At 37.1% G+C, this 25,753-nt stretch overlaps 1 protein-coding gene across 1 annotated transcript; it reads left to right on the forward strand.

Moving 5' to 3' along the window:
• Nucleotides 1-1,785: 1,785 nt before the first annotated feature.
• On the forward strand, nt 1,786-25,753 carry LOC132435772 (tyrosine--tRNA ligase, mitochondrial-like). The gene is given in 6 exon segments (XM_060027787.1): nt 1,786-1,855; nt 4,118-4,199; nt 5,339-5,637; nt 24,627-25,181; nt 25,184-25,220; nt 25,222-25,753. Coding segments are annotated over 6 exon segments (1,575 nt in total).

The following is a 25,753-nucleotide window of genomic DNA, read 5'->3' on the forward strand; positions in this document are numbered from 1 at the left end:
CTGTCCTTCACAGGGTGAGAGCTACACTGTAGGCTGATGGCTTCCCATTCTCATTTTCCCTCTCAGGCATTTCCCCCAAAACCTCTTGCATGTCTAATCATCTTGACATCTTCAAGCTTGGAGGACCTGGACAAATTACTTCCACATGTGTGAATGATAGACATTTTCTCTCTTCTGAGAACATGACTTAAACAGAAAGAATAAATTCCAGAGTGGAAACTCTAGCAGGCAAGGGGAACTACATATTTCAGAGAGTCTAAATATCATTGAAATAATGCAAGACTTATAACAAGTAGAACATGAATTTAGTAAAAGTGTATTTCCAATTTCTGGATAAACCATTAAGTATTTTATAATACAATGTTAAGTTCCACAAAATTGTATTCTGAACACAAGGATATTTTATTCATCTTTATACTTAAGCTAAATGTATATTTTTTCTATCAAAATCATCATGAACAGGGGTCCAGAGGGATAAGACCACATATTAAGGATAAGACCCTCCCACTCAGGCCTCAATAACTCTTATCAGCAGGCAAAAAGTGGGACCTAGTCCCAAACAATCACAGCCTACCTACCACTGTCTACTGTGAGACCAGCCAGAACTAATATCATTAAGCCTATTACCTGTTTATGTCAATCATACAAGGAGTTCCAGGTTTCCAGCATATCCTTTTTTTATGTCCTTGTCTTGCACCTTCCCTAACTCCTAAGGCCTCTCCAGTGAGCCCTCTGGAATTTATGGTCCATCGTAAATAAAACTCCCATGTTCTGTTCTCTAAAAATTACCTTTAACTCACTCTAAATGAAACTTAAATCTCCCTTAAGGATGCTGCTGCCTTGCAGGCACTCAGGTGGAAGCTGTTTTAACATCTCCTTCAGCCTTCATCCCACTGGGCCTGCATTTGGGTAAGTGTTCTCCTTGTTCCTCACTGCCAATTTCAGACTGTAATCTCTCTACGGTCCTAAAACTCTACAACATTGATTATATGTCATTGCCTCTTTGGACACATACTTCCTGTCACTCACTAAATCTGCTCCAACCACAGTAGTGTCCTTAACTTTCCTCAAACCCACTGGAAAACCCCATTCTCAGGGTCATGGTATACTTTCTATTCCCTCTGTATAACATGCCCTTAAATATCTGCATTGCCTAATTTGGTCTGCTCCCTTCTTGTATTTAAAAACTTTTTATCAAATTTCAAAGAAACCTACGCTATCTACAATATTTAAAATTGCAACCACCCTCCACTACATTGTTTTTATAATCCATTGCTTTTTATTTTTTCTCCATGTCACCTGTTTTTATCTGTACCTTCCATCAAGAATTTAAACTTCAAAGACACAGATTATATTCTTTACTGTTGTATAATCAGGATCTGCTATATAGCAGGTACTAAATAAATATTTATTGAATGAGTACAATAAATTGAGTTTATTGAAATTATAATCTTTCTCCTGTCCAAAGAAGGATAATTTAAATATTCTTTTAGGAAAAATAATATTGCTTTCCGTCTTATTCAACATATTTCTAGTTTTTTCCCATGTGCCCAATGTACTGCTAATAATATACACATGAAAAAAAACCCAATTTCTTACCTTGAAGAATTCTCTTCCTAGCTGTACAGACAGAAATATATACAGATTGCCATAATCATAGGGATAAATATTTATGCATATTTAGGTTTTAATTTCCTCCAGCAACTCTGTGGAGAATAGATTTGAGAGGGCAAAACCAGAAACAGGGAAACCAATTAGAAAAGTACACAGTTACCCAAATGAGAGATGACGGTGCCCCGTGTGAAGCTTATCAGAAGAGATGGAGAGGAGCAGACAAATAGAAAACATTTAAGAGGTAAATTAGGAAAGAAGATTTTTTTATTATATTTTAAGTGTAAGAAACAAAAGACAAAAAAAGAGACAGAGAAGTCAGTTGAGAGGGAAAAATGAGAAATTATCATTTTATCTGATTAATTTTGATGCTTATGTGAAAATTAAAAGAACATATCCAAGGATATTGCTCTGAATATAAAGGTTAGTAGAGAGGCCTGCTATGGAAAAATAAAGTTGGGAGTTCTCAATAGGTCTGTGGTAGCTTAAATCATGGGAATAAGTGAGATAGCTAGGGTAATATATAAAGTCAGAATAATAGTGAAACAAAAAATAACGCTGTGAGAACAAGAACTTGGAACCCTTATAGAAAGGGGAATCCTCTAATAGAGAGCATAAAATATCAGGCCAGTTCCTAAAAAAGACAACACAGTGCATAATGTGGTGTGATGTAAACCAAGAGATGACAGCATATCAAGAATGAAAAAATAAGCAGCATTCCCAGATATTAAACATCATCATTGAAACTCCCATTTGCGTATATAGAAATACACTATCTAATCATTTCTTCCCTGCCTTCTTTGAGCCTGTGTTTCCAGCTGAATCTAATATTACTCCTGCCCCTCAGTAAGTCAGTCTATTAATTGCTCCAGTAACCTCACTCTGGGTTACCATGATTGCCCCTGCCAAGCACACACTTATCTTCACAGGGATGACTTTTCCCCTTTATCTCCACTTGTCAAACCCTACTGAGGTCGAGCTCCAGGAAAATGCTACTCTTTATATGAAGTTCTAATTAACCAGAAAGAATTAAGTCTTTCCTTTTCTTCCACAGATATGTGTAACCTTTTATTCCAATACTAGAACTGGTATCTTCTTTCTTAAATTAATATATACCACACAAACCTCCTACACAAGCTGTTAAGTTATTAAAAGAGGTCAGGTCCTGGCCACCATTGTGTCCCCCAACATAGGCATAATGTATTTAAGGCAACAGACTTGTCCAAACTGGCCACTGATATATTCTGTTTTACACTAAAACACCATGAACATGTTTATCTGTTACTCTGACATAGTTACCCAGTTGATCCCTCCTCTATTCCTTTACCCTTGACTACTCTGTTACTCTTTATGGGCAGGAATCATAACTTCAAGTCCTTTAGTCTCCACCCCAGGCACTGATTATGTGAGTTAGAAGACAGTAAGTGTTTAATAAATATCTATTGAATGAAAGAAAGAGTAAAGTATGTGCAGGAGGCAGTGAACGGATGATAAAGACTTAGAAGAGACATGCATTGATCGCCATTGTCCTGGTAAGTACACTCAGAGTATAGGCCACTCCTCATAAATTTTTTCCCACTACACAGTTTTCTCTCTGATCAGAGGGTGTGTTATTGGTAAGGAATGGATCCCAGAGTAAATCCTGCCCTCTCTAAGTAATAAAGGGGAAAAGGGGAGAGTCTTTCTATGAATGAACTACTTAGTATTCAATAATGTTACTAATTACAGATATAAGTATGGCAATATAACCTATTTAAAGCAGTAAGGGAACGTCAGGATTATTTACAATTCATCCTTTATTCAGAAGAGGCACCTGAGAATGAAAAAGGTCAAGCTACTCGCCTAAGTTTCAAAGCAAATTATAGCAGCTTTATATATATACACACACACACACACACACACACACACACACACACATACACACACACACACACACTCACTTATTTATTTATTTATTTATTATACCATGACAAAAATCATGGTTTCCTAACTCTCTATCCTGGGCTCTTTCCATTATAAGTACATTTACTTTATGGCATTAGTGATGAAGTAAGCTAATACCACTTAATTTTTATATTTCCTGAATAAGTGATTAAATTTTAGTACGTTATTACTGTACCATACAATTACCAAGAATCTTTACAAGGACCTATTGTTTAAGCTTGTGATTTTATGATACATTTTTCTTGATACAACTGGGCTTAATGTAACATTTTTGCAACAAACTTTCTGATCTGTCCAGCAACGTTTAAAAGGCAGTCAAAGGAAGGTAAAATTTCAAAGTAAATACTCCCTCAATTCTCAAGGCAACAACTTAAAAAAGGAAAACAACATAAGCCACAGAAGGAGCCTCTAAGAGGCCTGTGTTTTGTGGCCCTGGTAGAACTTTGCGCTCTCAGAAATCCCTGGAGGGAGGAAAGCCATCTGTGTCAGTGCCACTGGGCTGAAACAGTCGCTGAGAGTAAGTTGGTGCACTGCTTTGGATGTTGCTCTTTGCTCTTTCCAGCCCCAAGGAGACTTCTTAGCACACTTGAAGCAATAACGGAAGGAAACAATACAAGTTTTGTGCTTGTGGAACAGATTCAGAGGTAAGGACTTGTGTAAAAACATTTTAGTTTCACATTGCTAGAATTTGTTATTATACAGAACAGAGTTGTATTAGTTTTCCAGGGTCGTCATAACAAAGTACCACAGACCGGGTGGCAACAGACAGCAGCACGTGGACTGGGTCTGATGGCAGCAAAGGGTCATGGGAATTTGTGACTTTGGAGTTCTCAGCCTCATATGTGTCTACTCAGACTCAAAGCTATCCACTCAAAGGCTCAGGGAACCAACCCTTCCTGCCCGTGTCCTGACCTTCTCAGAGGAAGGGAGCTGGCAACGGCGACCATGCAGATTGCTAGGTAATTAAAACATGTTAGGTTGGATCTGATGGACCTGTTGTCTTGGCCAAATCCTGGCCCTAAAAACAGCCCTCTTCCAAAATCTCAGCATCCCATTAATCCCAGGACTAGAAGAATTTCCTTCTCCTTTCCCCAAAAGTCATCCATTTTCCTACTTCAAGGATGAGTGGCAATTCTTTTCAGGAAATAACTTCTTGTACTTTGATATACTCTCCACCCAGGAAAATCCATTTTCCTCTGCAAAGTTGGCACAATCCTATGAGAATCCTTTACTGGAGAATAAAAAGCAGAGCTGGCAAAGCTAGGTGACCTGAACACTCCTGGACAAAATCAAGAGGGAAGATGACAACTACCTATAAAACAACACCTGGCTGTGTGAGAAGTCACCTCAGGCACCCCAAGACGTGGGTGAAAAAGTGTGTATCCAGAAAAATCCATCCTGTTATTAATTTTTGAGAATAACATATACAATGTTCATGCAATGGGACAAAATCATTCTGATTTTCCATCAGAGCTACCCAAATCTGAACCTATTTAAAAATAGATGAGTCAACCCTGCCAGCGAATCCTGGGAGCTCAGGCCATGACAGGATTTGTGCTTGGATTGTTCTTTCCGTGGACTTGATCAAATGGCATTAATGTGATTTGAACTGTGAAATTCCAGCCAGAGCCTAAAAAGTCTTTTTTGCTCAATTCCCCTGCTACCTGAAATCACTGAGTTTAAAATGCCTCCAGTTCTAATCCATTAAAGTTAACAACTTTCAGAGCCATTAGCGATAACAACTTCCTCTGTCACAGTTTCTCAAAGTAACCCCTCCGTGAAGAATTTATGCAAAAAGTGGATCAAGGGAAAACAAATTCAAACCTTGTAGCACACTGACACAGGCGACGAGGACGCAGGGCGCGGTCAAGGCTTGTGAGCACGCGCATCGTGCTGAGAGGAGCCCTACAGTCTCCCCCATTAGAGGCGTTCCGACCATGCCTTCTCTACTTCAGGATGGAAATCTGTGCCTTACAGTGGCAAGCCAGGCTTTACAATGTGAACACTTCTCCTCTCTGGTGTCAACAAACAGCTGTAAGATGGACGGAGGGCCATTTGTTGGGGAGGCTGCAGTCCTCTGCTGTAAACTCAGTTCCTTCAGTGGGACACCCTCACCTTGACGCCTACTAGCCACAGACTTTCTGGGGTATGGATATTCCGTGGGACCAGCGCTGCTAAAGCTCCTCCTTCAGATATTCTTCAGGGTGGCATGGGATGGGGGTGGGGCTGTCTCTTCCTGGGATTTGCTTGTGGGGCTTAATTTTATTATTTGTACTCCTTTCTATCCTTCAGTGGTCAGAGATCTGTCCTCGGAACATGTACTCTCATCTCCCACCACATCCACTGCTTTCTTACCTTTGACCTAATTTACATCTTTCAACAAGAAACCAAAATCCATAATATTGTGAAATGGATGATCTTCTTTAGGTGCTCCCCCAATCCTGCAAACATTCAACATGTTTTTCTTTATACTGTGTTAGAATATCTTAGCAATTCAACAGGAAAATGGCAGTCATTTTTACAGTAAGGGAGCATATATTGCGGTTCTACTTTAGAAACAGTATAAAGTATTGGACTATAGAAACAGAATGGCTCATGGACTCTGAAGACTGCCCACGTTCAAATCTGTGACTTAGCAGCTGTGTGACTTTGGACATCTCTGTGCCCCAGTGTCCCTGTCTCTAGAATGTGGTTGGGAATACTACCTACCTCAAACGTAGCAAGTATGCTCTTAGCCTGTCACAAAGTGACAACTTTACTATTTTTTATTATTTAGTACTATTTTATTTTTATTGACTCTTTAAGTTTTAATTAATCCATAGATGCCAAGCCAAATTCTATTCATGTTGACAAAACAAACGAAGAATCTTTGCATCTCTCAGCTGGCTTGTAGAGTGGCTATAAGTTTGTTAATTATAGAAGCAGATCAGCTAGTAATTATACTTACAGCCTCTTTCAGATAATCTTAAAGTCACTTTGGAATGGCAGAATCCAGAGAAAATGGAATAGTGGCCAAAAGAGGAGAGTTGAACACCTGAGATATAGGAGGGTTAGTAGGAAAGGAGGCGCCCGATATTTTTGAGAATCTAAATAGAAACTGCAGTAGTAAATAAGGGAACCAGATTTGGGATAGTCTTATTGAATACAAAGCAAGGTATAAATAAGAGGTGAGAAAAGGTGTTTCTCTGGCAGAAATTCAGGTTAGTTAGCTTGCCTGCCAAAGCCATACCTCCCTGAGTTCTAACGTGGTAGCTTTCTGGTGCAAGCACATAGAATAGCACCTATTCGGCATTAGATATGCCATTCTCACCTTTTTCCTACAGATCGCACATGGGCTATGCTCTTTTCACAGTTTTAGAATGTAAGTCATTACATAAGTAATCTCTTTGTGCGTAACATTCATTTTAACATTTTGTTTTGAAATAATTTAGGCTTACTGGAGAGGTGTAATTTTTATAGATCATTCATTCAGCTTCCCCTAATGCTGACACCTTACGTGACTACAGTGCAATTACTGAAACCAGGAAATTAATAAGAATGCAATATTTTTAAGTAATCTACAGGACTGACTTGAATTTTGCCAGTTTTCCCACGATCAGTATAGCAAACTGAAGAAAACCTACCATACTTTTGTTTGTTTGTTTTGGTGGCAGGGAGAGGGATAGTGAGTCCTCTGATTTTGTGGTTCCGTTTTGTCTTTCAGGACCCTGACTCTTCTTTACCCAATTTTTAAAAAAGGGGCTTCCTCCTTCCTGCTTTTGTCTCCTCTAGAACTAAGTGTTTTGAAGATACCCTTTCAAACTATGTGTCCTTTTATTTTTAAATTTTTTTTGGCTGTGCTGCACAGCTTAGGGGATCTTACAGTTCCCTGACCAGGGATCGAACTCATGCCCCCTGCAATGGAAGCACAGAGTTCTACCCATTGGACCACCAGGGAATTCCCAAACCATGTGTACTTTTAAACACCTTCCCTTTGACTATATTTTATTTCACTTGGTCACTTGGTTTTGTATGTTCAGACTTGGGGCAGATTTAGCATTTCTGGCAGTGGTTTTAGATCACTCCTTGCCCTGTCAATATCTTCCTTCTTCTCTCTTCCATGCAGTTTTTCTCCATTTGTCTTTCTTCACAGCAAAGCCTGGCAATGAGGTGGGGATGGCAGTGCGCAAGAGAGAGCAAATGCTAGGATTAAGGAATTTTTCTTTTTTTATGTACAGTTATTTAAAGACTGAGCATTCCGTCTTAAGTTATGCTGAGGGCCTGATTGCGTGTAAATTTTTCCCTTCCTGTTGTCCTGTATTGTTTTCCAGTTACTCTGAAGTTCTCAGTAATTTTTTTTGATCATAAAAACACAGATGGTAACTGGAAAGTATCCTGAGCGGTCCTGTGGTCTAGGCTCCTATCTTCAGGCAAAGTTTTCCCTCATCAAGTGCTATAGGATGTGGACTTAATGAAAGAAGAGTCCCATTAAAAGTAAGGCTTACATAAACTCCTATCACCTTCTCAAAAATTCCATACCACATGGAATCTTATTATTTTATCATGTAGATTCTAGTAATTTCAGGACTATATTAAAAAATGCAAGCCAACATAATACATAGTATGTCATAGTTAAGAGTTAATTGCTAATGAAAATGCAAGGAATAACTTTGTTTTTATTAAAGTATAGGGAAAGGAAGAGAATGTTATTCATTGTTAGAATTGAAAAGACATAATAATTTTAATAAATGAAATTTTCTTTTGAAGTCTTCATTACTTACTAGATACATACATTTTCATTTGAGTATTTCTTAACATAGAGGATACCTAGTGTTATGGACTGAATGTGTCTCTTCAAAATGCATATATTGTAATCCTAACCCACAACGTGATGGTACTAGGAGGTGGGGCCTTTGGGAGTTGATTAGGTCATGAGGCTGGAACCTTCATGAATGGGATTAATCCCCTTATAAAAAAGACTCCAGAGAGCTCTCTTTCCCCTTCCTCCATGAGAGGATATAAGGAGAAGTGGGCAGTCTGCAACCCAGATGAAGGCCTGACCAGAAACAAAACATGCTGGCACGCTGATCTCAGATTTCCAGCCTCCAGGAGTGTGAGAAATAAAAGTTCTGTTGTTTATAAGCCACCCAGGCTATTGTAATTGGTTATAGCAGGCTGACCTAAGACACGTAGTTTGTTGCAAATGGTAATTGGAGCTAAAGGTCAAAGTTCTAAGGTCTTTGTTCATATACATCACATACCTACAATTTTTTTGTCGTATTATTTTTAGTGTTATCCATAGCGACCAACAAGAGTTATGACCTCACCTTTTTTGCTGATAGTTCAAATAAGTGTGTTAGGAAAACTCTTTCATGAGTGGATCGTGTACATCCCTCAACTGTGGATGAGTGTGATCATCAGCTCAACTGGTGGTATGGCTGATCTGTCCTTTGGCACCATTAATTTTCAAATCATCTCTACTGCACCATGAATATGATGAAAGCTGAAAAGCTTGAAGCCAGACTGCACATGACTTTAGGGCCATAAACATGTCACGTTAAAGACTCTACAGTCTGTCAAGCATTCTGATGGCAGCAAAGATCTTAATATTCTCATTGCCAACTATTTAACATGAAATAGGATGAAAAGGATCACAAGATCTTACACTAAGTCCATTATTAAAATCTTGATCTTAACCACTTTGGAGATTTCTTTTTTGTTCCTAATGTTACTAACTTTGTCTTTTCAAATAAAAGCTTCTCCCATTTATGTTCTCCATAGGACTTTTCCTCCAACTCTCTCCTTTTAAACCACTGGAAAGAGGTTCTCAATACATCCCTACTCCTCTTTCAACTTACAGCAATATTTAAAGCAGCACATTTCTTTTAGTTCTTTAAACTGAAAGTGAAATTATATCAATTGTTGGCCTATGAACCATTCCCTTGTGTACTTAGAGAGTTTTGATGTAAGAAGGAATTGAAAAGTTCAGAATTTCAAAAGTTCTCCTTGTGAATTAGTGTCTATCTTCCAGATCCTTGATTTTCAGTGTCCCATACACTAACTTTTTTGGTGGTTTGTTTTAGATTACTCATCACTGTGGTCCCCTTCTTAGTCTTGTCTCAAACTCACATTTTCTGTCTTATTTTTTTGATCTTATGCCCTATTGCCTCTTTAACTTATTTCTTGTTATTGGTTATGCCAGAATCTGTACTCTTGTTCTGAGATTAAGTATAAGCTAAGAGTACTGTATGGTTTAGAAAACTATATCAACTCTGCATTTGTTTATTCATTCATTAACACAACTTTATTAATCAAATGATGTAGCATGCACTCTGACAGAAACTGAGGATGCAGTCATAATTGCTACTTTAAAGAAAATCAATCTAGCGGAGTAGAGAAAAAAATATTAGAATACTACAGAGAGCGGTACCATTGAGGTGTGGATGAGGTAGTATGTACTGGCAGAGAAGGCACAGCAAAAAAAGATAAATAAATAACCTAAATTAGCCAGGTGTGGAGTCAGGTGAGCAATCAGAAAGCTTACAAGGGAGATGGCTTTTGAATTGAGCCATGAAAAATTAGCAGGAGTTCAATAACAAGGTCCTTTATCCCTCTTTACTTTCAGCAAAGATCTCTCATTTTAAAACATTATTTTTTTTATCCTTTATATTTTTCTTCTGTTACCACCCTATTTCCCTTTTTCTCATCGCGACTCACTTTCTTGGGAAAATAGTTTATATCTGCTCTTTCTATTTTCTTAACAACCACTCATCCATCACAGTTATCCAGACTGCACAAATAACTATCTGTCAATTCTCATAGATGACATCCTAATTGCCAAATTCAATAGCAACATTTCTCTCCCCTTTCATTTGACCTTTCTGTATCATCTGGCACAGGTTATCACTTCCTTTCTTGAAACTGTCATCTGTTAACTTCCTTGCTATCATTTTCTCTAATTTTCCCCATTTCTGGAGGATCATGTGAAAAGTTTTCTTTAGGTAATTTCTCTTCCTCCTCATACTACTAAAGCTAGCTAAACCTTAGCTTTAGAATACAGAACTAGGGTTTCCTTGATTAGTTAATTTGATACTTTAATAGCAGCTAAGAATATGATACAAATCTGTAGACCTGAGGACTGGACCTGTTTCTCTGGTCTAGAGAGCCAGTCTGCAGAGGCATCATCATTCTGACATCAGTTTATCCATATGTATTGTCTGTAAGGGATCTACTCTATGTAAGAGTCTAAGAATAAAGAAAACGTGTACATTACTAGTTAACAGATTATATGTCAATATCAATTAGGGGTTATATTTGCTTTTCTTCTTTTTCCATTAATATTCTTGGCTGCCTAACTGGTTTGGCAAAGATAATTTTATTTTGGCTTATATATCTATCAGTATATTTGCATTTATTAAATGCATTGGCTCTATGGTTCTTTTCTATTTGCAATATTTCCAGCAGTAACTGCAAACTCAATTCCTGTACAATGTTCAATCATGTATTATTCACTTCTTCTGCGTCATTAAGAATGATGAATTGGAACAGGATGATGATTCATCCTAATAGTACCTCATTAGACACTCTTCCCAAATATTAGTGAGCCACTTATTCAATCCCCATACCCAGCATCCTCTCACCTACATTTCATCAATAACTACTTTAACCAGACTGTCATGATTTCCCAATTTCCCAGATTTCTTTTCTTCACTTTTCTCTTTAAAAAACAGCCACATATAACCCATTGTCAAAGGCTCATTGATTTTTATGTCCCTGCCTATTTGTCAGCAGGCCTTTATTTTCTCTGCCTTCTTTTTTTCTTTCAATATTTAAAAACTCTACTCACTAACTCAGTCTGTGTGTTTCCCTCTGCCGGTCTTCCTCACTGGAAGTTTCCTTTCTCAGACTCTGTTTCTCATTTTTTAACAGACTTTTGTTTGTTCATATATCTAATAAATTCTGTGGCAGACATTAATCTGTTGGAAGGTAAGGAAAGTATATTTTGTGTGCTTTTAAAGTGAGTGCTTTATAAATTATGCCTTTTTGAGGTGATAATCACAAACATCTTTCATGAAATTATTCCCCTATGTTGTTCAGCCTTTGGCAGCTCTTATTTTCAGAAATATTTCCAAACTACTGTGATGTGGAAGGGGTTGGAAGAGCTGAAAATCTTCAGCTGTGGGAGCCCCATTTTTAGAACTTTGCTTTTTCTTTTCATTTTGCTGTTGTAACAAAGATTGTAGCCATTGGTAGTCACATACCTAAGTGCTGCAGAAAATGTTCGCCACAAAACCAACTCCAACTGCTGATTTCAAATACTATACAATTTTCATTTTTGTCCATTGAAGTATTTAAAATGCTAATATCTTTTATGTTTCATGTGCTTAGAAATTTTTTAAGTGAAGGGCACTACTGCACACATTAAATAATACAATATTTACAGGGAATACCCTGAAACGATGTTGTAGAAATATGTGGATTCTTCAATAAATTATTGCATGCCTCTAACCTTGTATAAGAAAAAGTTAATGAAGCTCTTCTTACAATATAAAGATATGAAGAGAGGAACCAAATCATATAGCTCTATAAAGATTATCCTCAGAAATTTGACTTTCAATTAAATGACAGCATAAATACATTTTATTTGCATCTACTAAATCAGAGACATTTTTCAATTTATCTTTTTTCCTATACTCCTAAACATTGCATAGGCCTTATTTATTATAAATACTATAGTTCCGGTTTCTGTTTTAAAATTCTGAAAATAATTGTGAGCTAATGTTATTAACTGCTGTCTCTTTTTTTCCTCTTTGAGTATTCTCTTTATGGTTCCCAGTATTTGCTGATTATACTTATTTTGTTACTCTTCAGCGGTGTTGGAGAACTTCCCATATTATAGTCTCATTAAGGAAAGTTTTCCTAAGAAGGAAATACAAGTATATACATAGAAATTTGGAAAATTAAGTCAAGTCCAGCCTTAATAAAATTATTCCCACATACTTTATCTCTACTATCTCAATTTTGAATTTTCATATACTGTTTTTTTTCATTTTGGGAATAGATTTTTTCTGGAATTATCATTCCATTCTTTTGATTCTTATCACCTTCAAAACTTAACAAGGGAGTAACTGATACTGGAATTTCTATCCCACAGTAAGTTGAAAATTGAAGGAAATATATTAAATAACTGTTTTCAGATACTGAACGACAGGCAGAACAGGACTGTGGCTCTGAGAGGAGGTACCAAACAAAGTGAGTCCTCTGATGGCCCTGGCTTTTGGTCTGAATCTGCTTTCTGGACTCTAGCACAGGGAGGGGTACTCAAGTAGATCACAGAAATGATGCTGATTTGAAGAGACAGAGATCAGACACTGGGGAGACTGAAAACTGTGGGGCACAGTGACATAGGAAATGGAGCTTAACAAATATTTTTTGGGGATCATCTGGAGTCTTTGCTGAATACTAAGCTGTGCAAACAATGGTTCTAGAAGAACCTATGCAACTTGGCTCTATTCTAGACGCATGCTAGTTCTAGGAAAACTGGCATGGAACAATCATTAGGAAACTTAATATAAATCATTTCCAGATCTCAAAAGGGCTTAATGACATCCATGTGCCAATAAATCTATAATGGAGAGACCTTGTTAAACACTGGCATTAAGTAGAGAGACAAGAAGGGTCACACTTCAGTGGCAGGGATCAACCAGCCCTGGAATAAAGACTACTGTAGACAAGCTCTGGCAAAGTCTAAAATAAATAAGCCTATCAATAAGTAAACTCAACTGCCTGATAAAAGACAATTCTATTCCACCTTTTTAAAGGAAGAATACAAAACCCATACTCTTGATTATGTAATTATTATGGTGTCCAACATCCTATAAAATATTATATACACACAGAAACAATTAAATCTTAGAATAATTTAAGGAAAAATTATGCTTCAGAAATGACAAAGTGATGGAATTAGCAAAGACTAAACTTTAGAATGGTACAAAAGATCAATGAACAGGAAGGCACTGAAAAAGAAATTATTCACAATGAACTATCCAACTGAGAGAAAAAAAGGTTGAAATATCTAAACAGAAGCTTTGAGACGTGTGATACTATCGAGGCAGATAGAATTGTAGTTCCAGAAAGCAGGGGATGCAGAAACAAAATTGAGTAAATAAGGGTCAATTTTTTCAAAATCTGACGAAAAACTTTAACTTAGAGATCTAAGATATTCAGTCAATCATATGCAGAATGTCAATGTTACACTGTAAGAAGAAAAAGTAGTTTGGAATATATACTGCTTTAGCCATTCTTGGAAAATATCATCTGCAAACACAAGGTAAATGTACAAAAATCAACTGTATTTCTATATACTGGCAGTGAAAATTTGGAAACTGATTAAAAAATACCATATACACTAGCTTAAAATAACATGAAAAGGCAAGATATAAATTAAAACTACAGGTGCAAGACCTGTACAGTAAAACTACACGATGTTGTTGAGATAAATAAAAGAGGACCTAAGTAAATGGAAAGATATACCATGTTGTTAAGATGTTAGTTTCCTCCAAAAAGATGAGCTGACTCATGGCAATTCCATTCAAAATACCAGTAGGCTTTTAAAATTGTAATTAATTAATTAATTAATTTTGTGTGTATGGAGGAAGGGAGTAGAAAACGAGCAGCTGATTCTAAAAGTTATATAGTCAAAAATAGGTCACAGAAACAAAAGTTGTCCACTGTAAGAACTGATGGGGGAAAGGTCAGATTACGATAGGTATATTAATATATTTTATATTTCTAGAAGCCTGCAGAAACAATGGTAATAACTAACCTTCTAAATACCTGCAGATAATTAAAAAATATCCATTTACTACTGGACTACATCCATAACTCCCTTTGTATATTTTTAAGTATAAGCCAGAAATATGATATGTAAGTGGGAATATAAACCCTGAATATTCCTAACTTTCCCATTTTAAATAGTATATATGGTGCTATATATAAAGCTATTTACCTTATGCCTAACAAATGTGAAATTAATATTTCTATTTTAATAAAAATCATTTGTATCTAGGCAAATCATTCTCTTGGTTCCTATAAAAACTAAAATCTCAGGACCAAATATTATTTAAAAAGAACCCTAAGCTAAGATACCACCAATTAACACTTGGATATTGTTCTAGAAGTGTCTTTTGCTGGCTTACTTTTGATTCACCTGAGAGACTTGGATTTGCAGTGTTAGATGCTTGAAGGAGACAGAAACGTAAATATTCATCTACAAAAGTAACAAGATAGTGACCAGAAATTTTTCTAAAATGTTTCCAGTAAATTATGGATATGCGATGAAAAATAATACATAGACACCACTTCACAGCTTCAAAACCAGTAGACTAGAAATATGAGTCCCCAGATACCACCTGCCCACCTACCCTTGGCCAGTAAAATTGTTTTATTTATACTTGAATTTACAAAACCATTCTGGGTTTCTGTGATTCTCTCCTTTATTTGACCTGTATGATTTAATATTTTTCCCAGTAGAAAAATATTTCCTTTGATTGGAATTTATTTCCTTTGATTGGAAACAAAATGAATTAATCATTTTGGATGACCTGCTATAAAATTCTGTATTTATTTCTGATTACTAGGAATAGAGAAAATATCATAGCTTCAAGTCTATATTTCTTTGAACTGGTAATTAATAATTAGCCAGTCCCTGAATTAGCTCAGAAATATTTTTCACTGTTATAATGTACTATATCATTTAGTACACTTAGACATATTTTAAGAGTACATCAACCTTTAAAATTATGCATATTATTTTACTGCACATACAAAACTGGCCTTGTTTCTTAGATTTTAGCTTTTGAGTTATCAGATTTGTGAGTTTAATTGTAACTCCAATTATTCATAATTATACAAATTCCTATTGAATTTATTAAGAGGTTTTACTGAATGTTTATAATTGAAGAAACAAAACTTCTTTGAAAATTATCTTCTTTTAAGTTAGTGCTTTCAAAAACCGTTCATCAGCATATTATAAATGACACCAGAAAATAGAGACTGCAAATAAGAACAATAATTTGTTTTCCCTTGGATATTTTATGTTGTGATGAAATAGAATAAGCACTCCACCAAATTACATTATAGGAATCAAACAGGGTCTATTAGATGCTAGTCTACATTTTGCGAAATTATTTTGCTAATATTGTTAAATTTACTACCAATTGTTTTAAGAACTAAGAAAAAGCATAACAGCTGAGAAGGAAATGTTATAGGTTGATTTTTAGAAAAGAGGGTGTGTGGATATGGGGGGCCCTTCTAAACATTCATTCATTAGTGGCTATTAAGCATCTGTAAAGCATCAGTGGTTCTATAAAGAGCTTATGTAGATAAGCATCCTTCCCACGAAAACCTTATAAAGTGTATGTTAGTTATTGTCATTTTTACATAAGAAATAATTTCAAATAAAGAGAAATTAAATTATTTGTACAGGATTGCATAAAGAGTAAATGTCAGGAACAGAATTTGACACTGGACTTGTTTGCCATGTCAAACTGAGCTCAAAATCCTAAGTTATACTGTTTGGGCACATCAAATTTTATCCCAAGTTTTCCTCTCTTAATAGTGCTGAATAAAATTTTACCAGATTCAATTTGACCTAGTAACTCTAAGAGGAGTCAGGTCAGACAATCATCAACTATTAGTAACATATATAGAGGGTATACATGTTATAAACATTGCATTTTAAAATTCATTTAATAAATATTTGCTGAATATCTGCTATGTACCAGACATATATGAAAGATAATAAATATTTTAAAGTATTTATAATTAGTATATGAATATTTTAATTACTTATAATTTTCAAAAAGTTAAAATGATGTAAAATATTTTAGAATCCTTTCTCTTTCCTTGTCTCTTAAAGCCACTCTCCACACTGGAAGAAAACAGTCACAAAAATTTGGTGTACATTATTCCAACCTCTTTCTGTGGTTTGACTATCACACAAACAATATCTGCATTCACTTAAATTTACACTGAATTTTATAGACATACACACACATATGAATATATAAATGAAATCATTAAATAAAATCATTTTATTTTCTTTGATTTTCTGAGAATTGCTTTTTTTTCCTACTTAAAATATGCCCTTCTGTATTTCCATGTCAGTACATAGAGTCTATCATTATTTTAAACTTACTATGTTTAATGGCTTCATTATAACCTTCTATGTGAGTATATCAGAAGGTTTCCAATTTTTCACTATTAGGTATGGTCCTGAAATGTACATGCTCATAACCTGATTTCTGGGGTTTGACCAATGTGACTGGCAGGACACACAAACACCTCTGGAAGAAGGCTCTCAGAAAACACTACAAATTTCCCACAGATGAAGTCTGAGTACTGCAAGTCCACACAAGAACGAAGCTAGTTCTAAAAACATCATTCACCAAAATGCAGCTAGCCGTGAGTACCGCTTTCTCTCTTTTTTTTAAATTTACCCAGTAAACTTGACCTGACCCATCATCTAACGTAAGTTAGTTTCTGCATCATGGCTCCTCTGCATTTTATATGTGATTTTAATGTACTGATCACAATACTTGTTCTTCTTTTTTAGACAACTCTTTTCTGTTCCTTCTCCTAAACTACTGCATAGGTAAGGGCCAGCCCTTTGTCTTACTTACCTTAGTTTCCCAAACACTTAGAATAGTGCCTGGGCATAGTGGTTCTTACAAAAGGTTGTTGAATGAATGTATATTACATACAATACATCAATTTTTAAAATTATTTTTGTGAAAAGGAATGTAGTACAACTTTAATGTCATGCAAAGCCATAATAATTTGGTTCATCAACATTTGAGCTATCCTATCACACATTTAGAAATTTGGTAACAACCTGAATCAAATTTATTGCTTTCCTCTTCCCAAGAATAAATATATTGCTTATTCTCATGAAACAAATATTGCTTATTCTTGTGTATTATGAATGGAAAGGAGACATTTTGTAGTTTTCCAACGCTAGTGCATTGATATTTAGATATCTTTGATCTACTGAACGTCTGGCATACTGCATTCAAGCTTTAGCTCCACTTTCTAAGCTGCCACCTTAGCCACCCTGAGCCTCAGTTTTCTCCTCTTGAAAATGAATATAACTGTGCTTACCTAGTATGAATAATCTGTGTTTTATATGAAATATAACTGAGTTGTGTGTCATGTACCACAGTTTCTGACAAAGAATGCATTATTATTATTAATAATGTTATTAATTAAAAACTGTACAGCATTATGGACAATAGCAATAGGTTAGTAAAATTAATAATAATAATACATATTAAGCATTTAGTACATACCAGGAGGTGTTCTAAGTTCTTTGCACATGTTAACTCATTCTCCCTTTATTATAACACTTTAAGGTGAGCACTATTATGCCCCTATTGTATAGATGAAAGAACTAGGTCTCAGAGAAGTAAGTAAGTTGACCAAGATTATACAGTAAGTACAAAAACCACACTTCAAATTCAGGAATCAGATGCTGGAGATGATACAGAAATAAGGATTGTCATCGCTATGTGAATATTTCCAACTATTGCCCTTCAAGTTTAAAGGTTATTCAGTTAGAATGATTCTGTTACCTACTCTTTATCAGGAAAAAATTAAAAAACACTAAAGAGAGTCCCTAAACTTTATCTCAACATATCTACAAAGTACATGCACAATGATTTCCATATTCTCCTTCTAGGAAGGGCTTGATTTTAATGTGCTGTGTGTGCTGTTGCCAGTTTGCAGCTGAAAATCCCTCCAGAGGCAGCCTCAGCTGCAGAGAGCATCCTCACCAAGGTTCCACCTTTACCAGGGCAACAAATCCAGGAACTGATCATTGTAGGATTGTTGTTCTAGCTCCAAAGCTCCCTATGCAATCAGCCAAGGATGTCATTAAGGCTACATTATAGCTCTCCTTCTCTTTCCACCCAATAATGTTCCTTTCCTTTCTTTTCCAAAGTTGGAGGATCCTATAAGCACTCCTAATAAACACCCTGCACACTGAACATTCAACACTGTCAGCCATGCCTTTTGAAACAGTCTGTGCCCTTGTCTTTGAAGTCAATACATTCTCCTGATTTCCTTCACAGTCTCATCTTCCTCCACCTAACTCTCAAATGTTGCTCTATATTAGGATTTATCCAAGACCCTCATCTACACATGATCTCCCTAGGCATGAATAAGTGAATCTCATTCATTTTTATGGTTTCAATAACCATGCACGTGCTGCTGCTAAGTCACAAAACTACATCTTCAAGCCAACATTTTCCCTCCCATTATCAATATCCACAGATAGAACTCTCTACTGGCTTTACAACCAGGGATTAGCAAACGTTTCCTGTAAAGGGCCAGATAGCAAATATGTTAGGTTTTGTGAGTCATACAGTCACTGCTGCAACTACTCAAGTCTGCCATGGTAGCATCAAAGCAGCCACAGACAAAAGGAAAATGAATGGTCATAAATGTATCTCAATAAAAAGTTATTTAAAAAAAAAACAGGGTGTAGGCTAGATTCTGTTTGCCAATGCCTGAGCTAACCTATTTAACCACACAGGTATTTAACCACACAGGTTTATGTGAGAATTGGATAAATTAAAGTCTTTTGAAATTTTTCTGGAAAATAACTCAATACAGATTAGCTATGTAAAACAATAATAATGATTATTAATATTAATCACATTAATGGTTATTGAATTATTAATAAACAAACAAGCTATTATTAATTATTTATTATTTATATCCCTCACTAGACTATAGGATCTGTTAGACAAGGGCCATATATGATTTTGCTCAAAACTATATACCTACTGACTGGCCCTTCAGTGACAGTTGAATGAATAAGGCAATCCTAGTAGGTTTCTCTCCCCTGCCTGTGGTGAAAATCCTTGAGCTAGCCAGTGTCCAGGGCTAGACCAGAAAGCAGTGGCCTACAGAGGAATATGTCTTGCTCAGGTCAGCAGGTATGGAGTAGGGAATTGAACTTAAGACATTTATCCTGTCCAGGCCTGCCCTGTGCTAGTTTTTATTTTACCAATTGCTAAATATTTAGGAGGTCTTGGCTGCCACACAAGACTTCCCATTTCTTTCCCATTTTCCATTGGGAAAGCAACTGTGTATGGAAAGTCTTCATTACACAGATTGGTTCCACTCCAAAGTCTGCTCCTATGTCTGGGTTTATAAGTGCAGCTTTCAGGACCTCGCCCTGCCCACCCCTCCACAGATATCAAAATCCTCTGATGTGTAACTCCCTCAAATAAAATGTATGGATTACAGTCAGCCCTCCATATTCGTGGGTTTCACATCCAGAGATTCAACAAACCATTGATCCACTTGGGTTGATTGTATAAGAGGATGTGGAATCGGCAGATACAGAGGGCCAACTGTACAAAGTGGCTTTGATAACCCACTGCTAGTGGCCTCTATCAGAGGTCGGTTTCCACTAGTTTCTTCTGGTGTGCACATTTGTATATCTATAAAAATTCACAAATAGTACTTAAAAGTGAGGAAGGGGGCTTCCCTGGTGGCGCAGTGGTTGGGGGTCTGCCTGCCGATGAGGGAGACGCGGGTTCATGCCCCGGTCTGGGAGAATCCCGCATGCCGCGGAGCGGCTGGGTCCGTGAGCCATGGCCGCTGGGTCTGCGCGTCCGGAGCCTGTGCTCTGCGGCGGGGGAGGCCACGGCAGTGAGAGGCCCGCGTACCGCAAAAAAAAAAAAAAAAAAAAAAAAAAAGTGAGGAAGAAAACAGTGATACCCAGTCATGGAAAGTGGGAACTGTGTAGTTCATATAAAACCAATAAAAACATTTCTAGTACTAGAGGATGAATAATCCCAACTACATAGTTTACATTTGAATGATAAATATAAATTTGAAATATTCTACTTATGATAAAATAGGTACTTAATTCCTAAGAAAATTATTTTGAAAATATTACAAAGATACCAGAGGAAAAGCAGCTTATCTGTTTTGGAAAACAAGGCTGTTACATTTACTTTAAAGTATCCTGGTAAACAAACATTCAACCTTACAACTTACAATGTATTTCTACGGTAACAATATTTCCCATTAAGCACAACACAATAAATCTTTTTAAGGCTTTTTTGGATGTATTTACCTCTGAGCTGTATTTAGCCTTGAACAAGGCATGCTGATGAAAAAAAAATTTTTTTTAGAAACGAATGTTGAAAAACAAGAGCTTATGAAACCCCATTTTATCTACAAAGAGACAGCAATGAAAAGCGGAAAAAAAAAACCTTATTACAACCAATGAAAAACTGTAACTCCTTTGCTACTAAAAATTACTTTTATTGTATTAACACACTGTCAGAACACATAAACCTATTTCATATAGCAATCAATTCTAAAACAATTACAAAGCTTTCAACACAGCTCTGGAAAAGATCTTTGAGTTCTCCTGGATGAAAAATTCTCTGAAAATAACAGAACTATATTTCGAAGGGAGGAACCTAAGAATTGTTTTTCCTATGGAAAATTATTAAAAATAAATATTTGGGGTTTTTAAATAGCAAGGTACAAAACTGATACAGATAAAAATAGAATTCATCTTTAATATTTAATAACCAGAGGTAATTTCTGTGTGCATGTGGGCATATAATTATTTGTCTTTCTTTATGCATATGTGGTTTTTTCCACCCAAAAGGGAATGCTACTAACTCTAATAGGATAATATTTTTAAAAAGTTTGAGAATGTTTTCCTTCCCTGTCTTAGAGCTAGGAGCATATTATCCTCATAGAGAAACTGCTTTGCCAATATCGTGCCTGAAGAGTAGAGTGGCAATAGGGGAAAAACAGGTGAGTAAAACCCCTCATAATTTAGGTATGATTAACATCTAAAATAAAATGATGTTAATTAGAAAAGTGTGGGTGGGCATCATCTAATCAGTTAAGAGCTTTAAGAGCAAAACATGAGATTTCCGGCTTCCCTGGTGGTGCAGTGGTTGAGTCTGCCTGCCGATGCAGGGGACATGGGTTCCCACATGCCGCGGAGCGGCTGGGCCCATGAGCCATGGCCGCTGAGCCTGTGCGTCCGGAGCCTGTGCTCCGCAACGGGAGAGGCCACAACAGTGAGAGGCCCGCGCAAAAAACCCCCAAAAAACCTGAGATTTCCTAGAAAAAAAGGAATTTGACCTTAGGGCTGCAGAATCAAATCCTGCCTTCCAACTTGCCCTACAAATTTCAGGTTGCCATTCCCAACAATTACATGAGCCAATTCCTTAAAATAAATCTATCTAACTATCTATTATCTATCTGTCTATCAACCTACCTACCTACTATTGTTACTATTTCTCTGGAGAATCCTGACTGATACAACTTCTCACTGCATGATACCCGGAGGTACATAATATCAACATGACTTATGACTGGTGATGTTAACCTTGATCACTTGGTTTAGCTGGTGTCTTCCAGGCTCCTCTGGTGTAAAGTTTTTATTTTTCCCTCATGACACTCAACATTTTGCAAAGCAGTTGTTAATTCCAGTCCATACCCAAGAAGACCGGAACTAAGTTCTACCTCCTGGAGAGGAACTGTAAACACGTATTGCTTGGAATTCTTCAGAAAGAAGTATTTGTTCCTTCTTCCCATTTATTTATTCAGTTAACCATTTATTTATATCAATATGAATGCATGTATACTTATTTTATATTTGGGGTTGTAATAAGATATTCTCATTTATTGATTGCTCAAATTTTTCCAGCTGTGGCTATTGGGAGTTGTTTTAATTGGTTCCTGTTTCCACCCCTCCCCTCCCCTTCCCTTCCTTTGCAACTTCCTTTCTGGCACTACAAGAGCTCCCTAATCTTCTTGTATTTTTCCAGCCTTAGGCTAGAATCAGTCATTTTCCTAAAGGACCTTGGCTACACATAATGGATAATTGTGTCTGGAAACCAAGAGCTGAGTGCTGGGTGTGCTCATCCCTACTGAGGTGCCATTGTTTGTAGCCTCTCTCAGTGGACAGAACTAAGAAATACATGTGTGTACACAAAGCCATACACATGTACACGTCTAAAGTGTACCCCATGCTAATCCAGCACCACAGGGCTCATTGTAGACCTCCTCTCTCAATTACTTTTAACTTTTTTATCTGACAGTAAGAAACCTGGCTACTATCATCTGTAATCTATTTACTTATTTGGTTTTCCCTAGAACACATGTAAAGTAGTTTCAGAATTGCTAACCCATACTTGTGGGAAATCAATTTAATAATTAATGTACACTGTTTATATATGGCTCCCTTGCCAGTAGCCTTACAATATTCATTGAAAACAGTTTCCAAAGTTACTTAGGTTAGTTGCTTTTTTCCCCCTCACCCCCTTCACTGAAGTCATATCATACAGTTGTAATATGTTTATATTTACATGTCACCACCATCTGTATTCCATGCTAGGATCCCTTGACAAATTGGTTGATACTTTAAATTTGCATACAGTAAAATCCACTCTCTATGGGTTTTGACAAATGCATATAGTCATATACCCAGTAATCCAGTTTCATACAGGATGGTTCCATAACCCTAAAAATTCTCCTTTGTAATCAACCTATTATCAACCCATTCTTTCTCCACCAACCCCTCTGATGGTTTAGAAGAAGTTATTAATTTCAGTTTCTTCGATTAAGGGTGAGGACAACATTCTGTAATTCTGACCCTCTTCAAATTGATTCCAGAAGTCTGGCCAGTTGATTGCTGATAAAGGTTTTAAGGCAATTCAATAGGAAATTATATTATTTTCAACAAATTATGCTGGAACAACTGGATATCATATATTCTTTAAAAGTGACCATTATTTCACACCATTCTCAAATGTTAACTCAAAACGGATAATAGATCTAAATGTTTAATGAGAAACTGTAAAATTCTTAGAATAAAATCATTAAAAATTTGATGTAGGCAAAGTTTTCCCAGAACACAAATAATATAAACCATAATATATATCTATGGATCTATATAGATAGAAAATTATATAGATTTGACTTCATGAACATGAGATCCATTGCTTTCTTAAAGACATTACCATGAAAACGAAAAAGCAAGCCAGAGATTAGGAGAAAGTATTTATAAGACATGTATCAGATCAAGAATGTGCATACAGCATATATAAAGATCTCTTATAATTCAATAATAAGACCACAAACCATGGTATTAAACCATTGGCAATACCTCAGATACTTCACAAAATAAGATATGTAATAAACACATGAAAAAATGCACAGTATTATTACTTATGAGACAAATTACGGATTAAAATCTCTATGAGATAGCACCACAAACAGATCAGAGTTGCTAAAATTAATTTTAAAAACTCCTACCATGCTTTTTGTTGTCAAGGATGTGGACTACCTTGAACTCTCATATACCGCTGGTGGAAATATAAGCGGTACAGCCACATTGGAAAATACTTGGTAGCTACTGCACTTATAAAGTTAGACATACACATACTATCACTCTATGGTACTAACCCAAAATAAGTGGAATTTATGTGTACAAAATTACACATAAATAAAGGTGTTAGGAACACCTTTCCTAACACCTTTCCTAACACCTTTATTTCCAGTAGTCCAAAACTGGAAACAGGATGTCTATCATCAGATGAATAAATGAACTAACTGTGGTATATTTATACCAAATTAAAAAATGGGTGCCACAAACTATTGACAAATATGCATGCATGTCAAAATTGTTATTCTAATTGAAAGAAGTCAGAAAAAATATATATATATATATGAGTAGAAAGAAGCTTTTGAGGGTGATAGAAATGTTTGCTATCTTGATTGTGGTGATTTTATATAGTATACACATACATACCAACACAACTGTACAATTTTCTATAGTTCTAATATAGTTTATTAAAACTTACCAAGTGGAATGCGGACTGAAGGATGTAGCTGGACCCTCCTCCAAATCCCAGCATTCTCTTCGGGCCTGCACCAAGATGGCGGGGCCTACGTTGCAGTCCTTTATCTCAGGCAGGTAGTTCGGTGCCCCAGGCCCTTCAGGAGTCTTTCCCCTGCGGCTGCGTGAGGCCCACTCTGGTGCTCAGGGGTGGCTGGCGGTGTAGGAGGCTCGGGGTCTGTTTTAGAAGTTCCTCCCCTAGAGGAGGGCAAAGCTAGAGCTCCCTGCGCTCTTCCACCGTGGAAGGCGGGCCACCCAAGCAGCCGGAAGCTAGGCGCGCGCCAGGCGCCGGCTGCCGAGCGCGTGGGAAGCAACGAGCGCCCCGCATCGAAGGCTCCAAGCCCGTCTGCTCCTCACCAGCAGCTCTTCGCTGACGGGCGGACCTGCACCAGCTTCCCAGAGCGGCTCAGCTCAGCCCCGGGGCGGCCCCGAGCAACTGGGTGTGGGGGCGGGGTGCGGAGGCTGACGCTTGCGCAGGAGCGTCCGGGTCCGGATGCGGGGCGAGAACCGCGAGACCAGGAGCTTGGACGAGGTTTTACACCGGGTGCTGTAGGCCTAAGACCTCTGCTGCCTGTTCGAGCCCAGCTGGGTGCATCTGGTCAGCTGGGCAATATCATGTCCTGGTACGACTTCATCAACAAGTTGACTGGAGAAGACGGGTCTGGAATCACTGTTCCCCTAAATACAAGTACACCCGGATCCAAACTGGGAAGTCTGCTGGCAGTGCTCTTTGGCTGAACAGTTAAGACACCTCCTTTTGAATTGTGTCAGTTCTTGGTCAGGAAGCAAGATGATTGCGTAGAAAGGTAAAAGCTCCTCACTTTTTTGCCCCTTGCACAGACTGACCACATAGTGCAGCTTCGGGTCAAAGAGCCAGGAAATTGGCGTCCTCAGAAACGACTTGCTGCGGAAGTAGCAAAGCTTGTTCATGGACAAGAGGGGCTGGGTTCTGCTAAAAAATGTACACAAGCCCTTTGTTATAGTAGCACAAATGCACTGGAGGTCACGTCTGATCAAGAGTTGTTTAAAGAAACTTCATTTTCCGGATTAGTTCTTAACCTTGGGACAAGTGTCCTGGATACATGCTGCAAAGCAAATGCCATTCCAGGTGGTCCCCGAGGGTACTGGATTGCAGAAGGTGGAGTCGGTATTAATCACAGACAAGTAACAAATCCTGAGAGTGTTTTAGTTGTTGGACCACATGTTCTTAAGAATGGGCTTTCATTCTTAATGATGGAAAAGGGATCTTTACACCATAAATGGCTTCAGCTCTGA

The sequence above is a fragment of the Delphinus delphis genome, chromosome 13 (assembly GCF_949987515.2).
Source record: "Delphinus delphis chromosome 13, mDelDel1.2, whole genome shotgun sequence".
In the NCBI taxonomy this organism is placed as follows: Eukaryota; Metazoa; Chordata; class Mammalia; order Artiodactyla; family Delphinidae; genus Delphinus; species Delphinus delphis.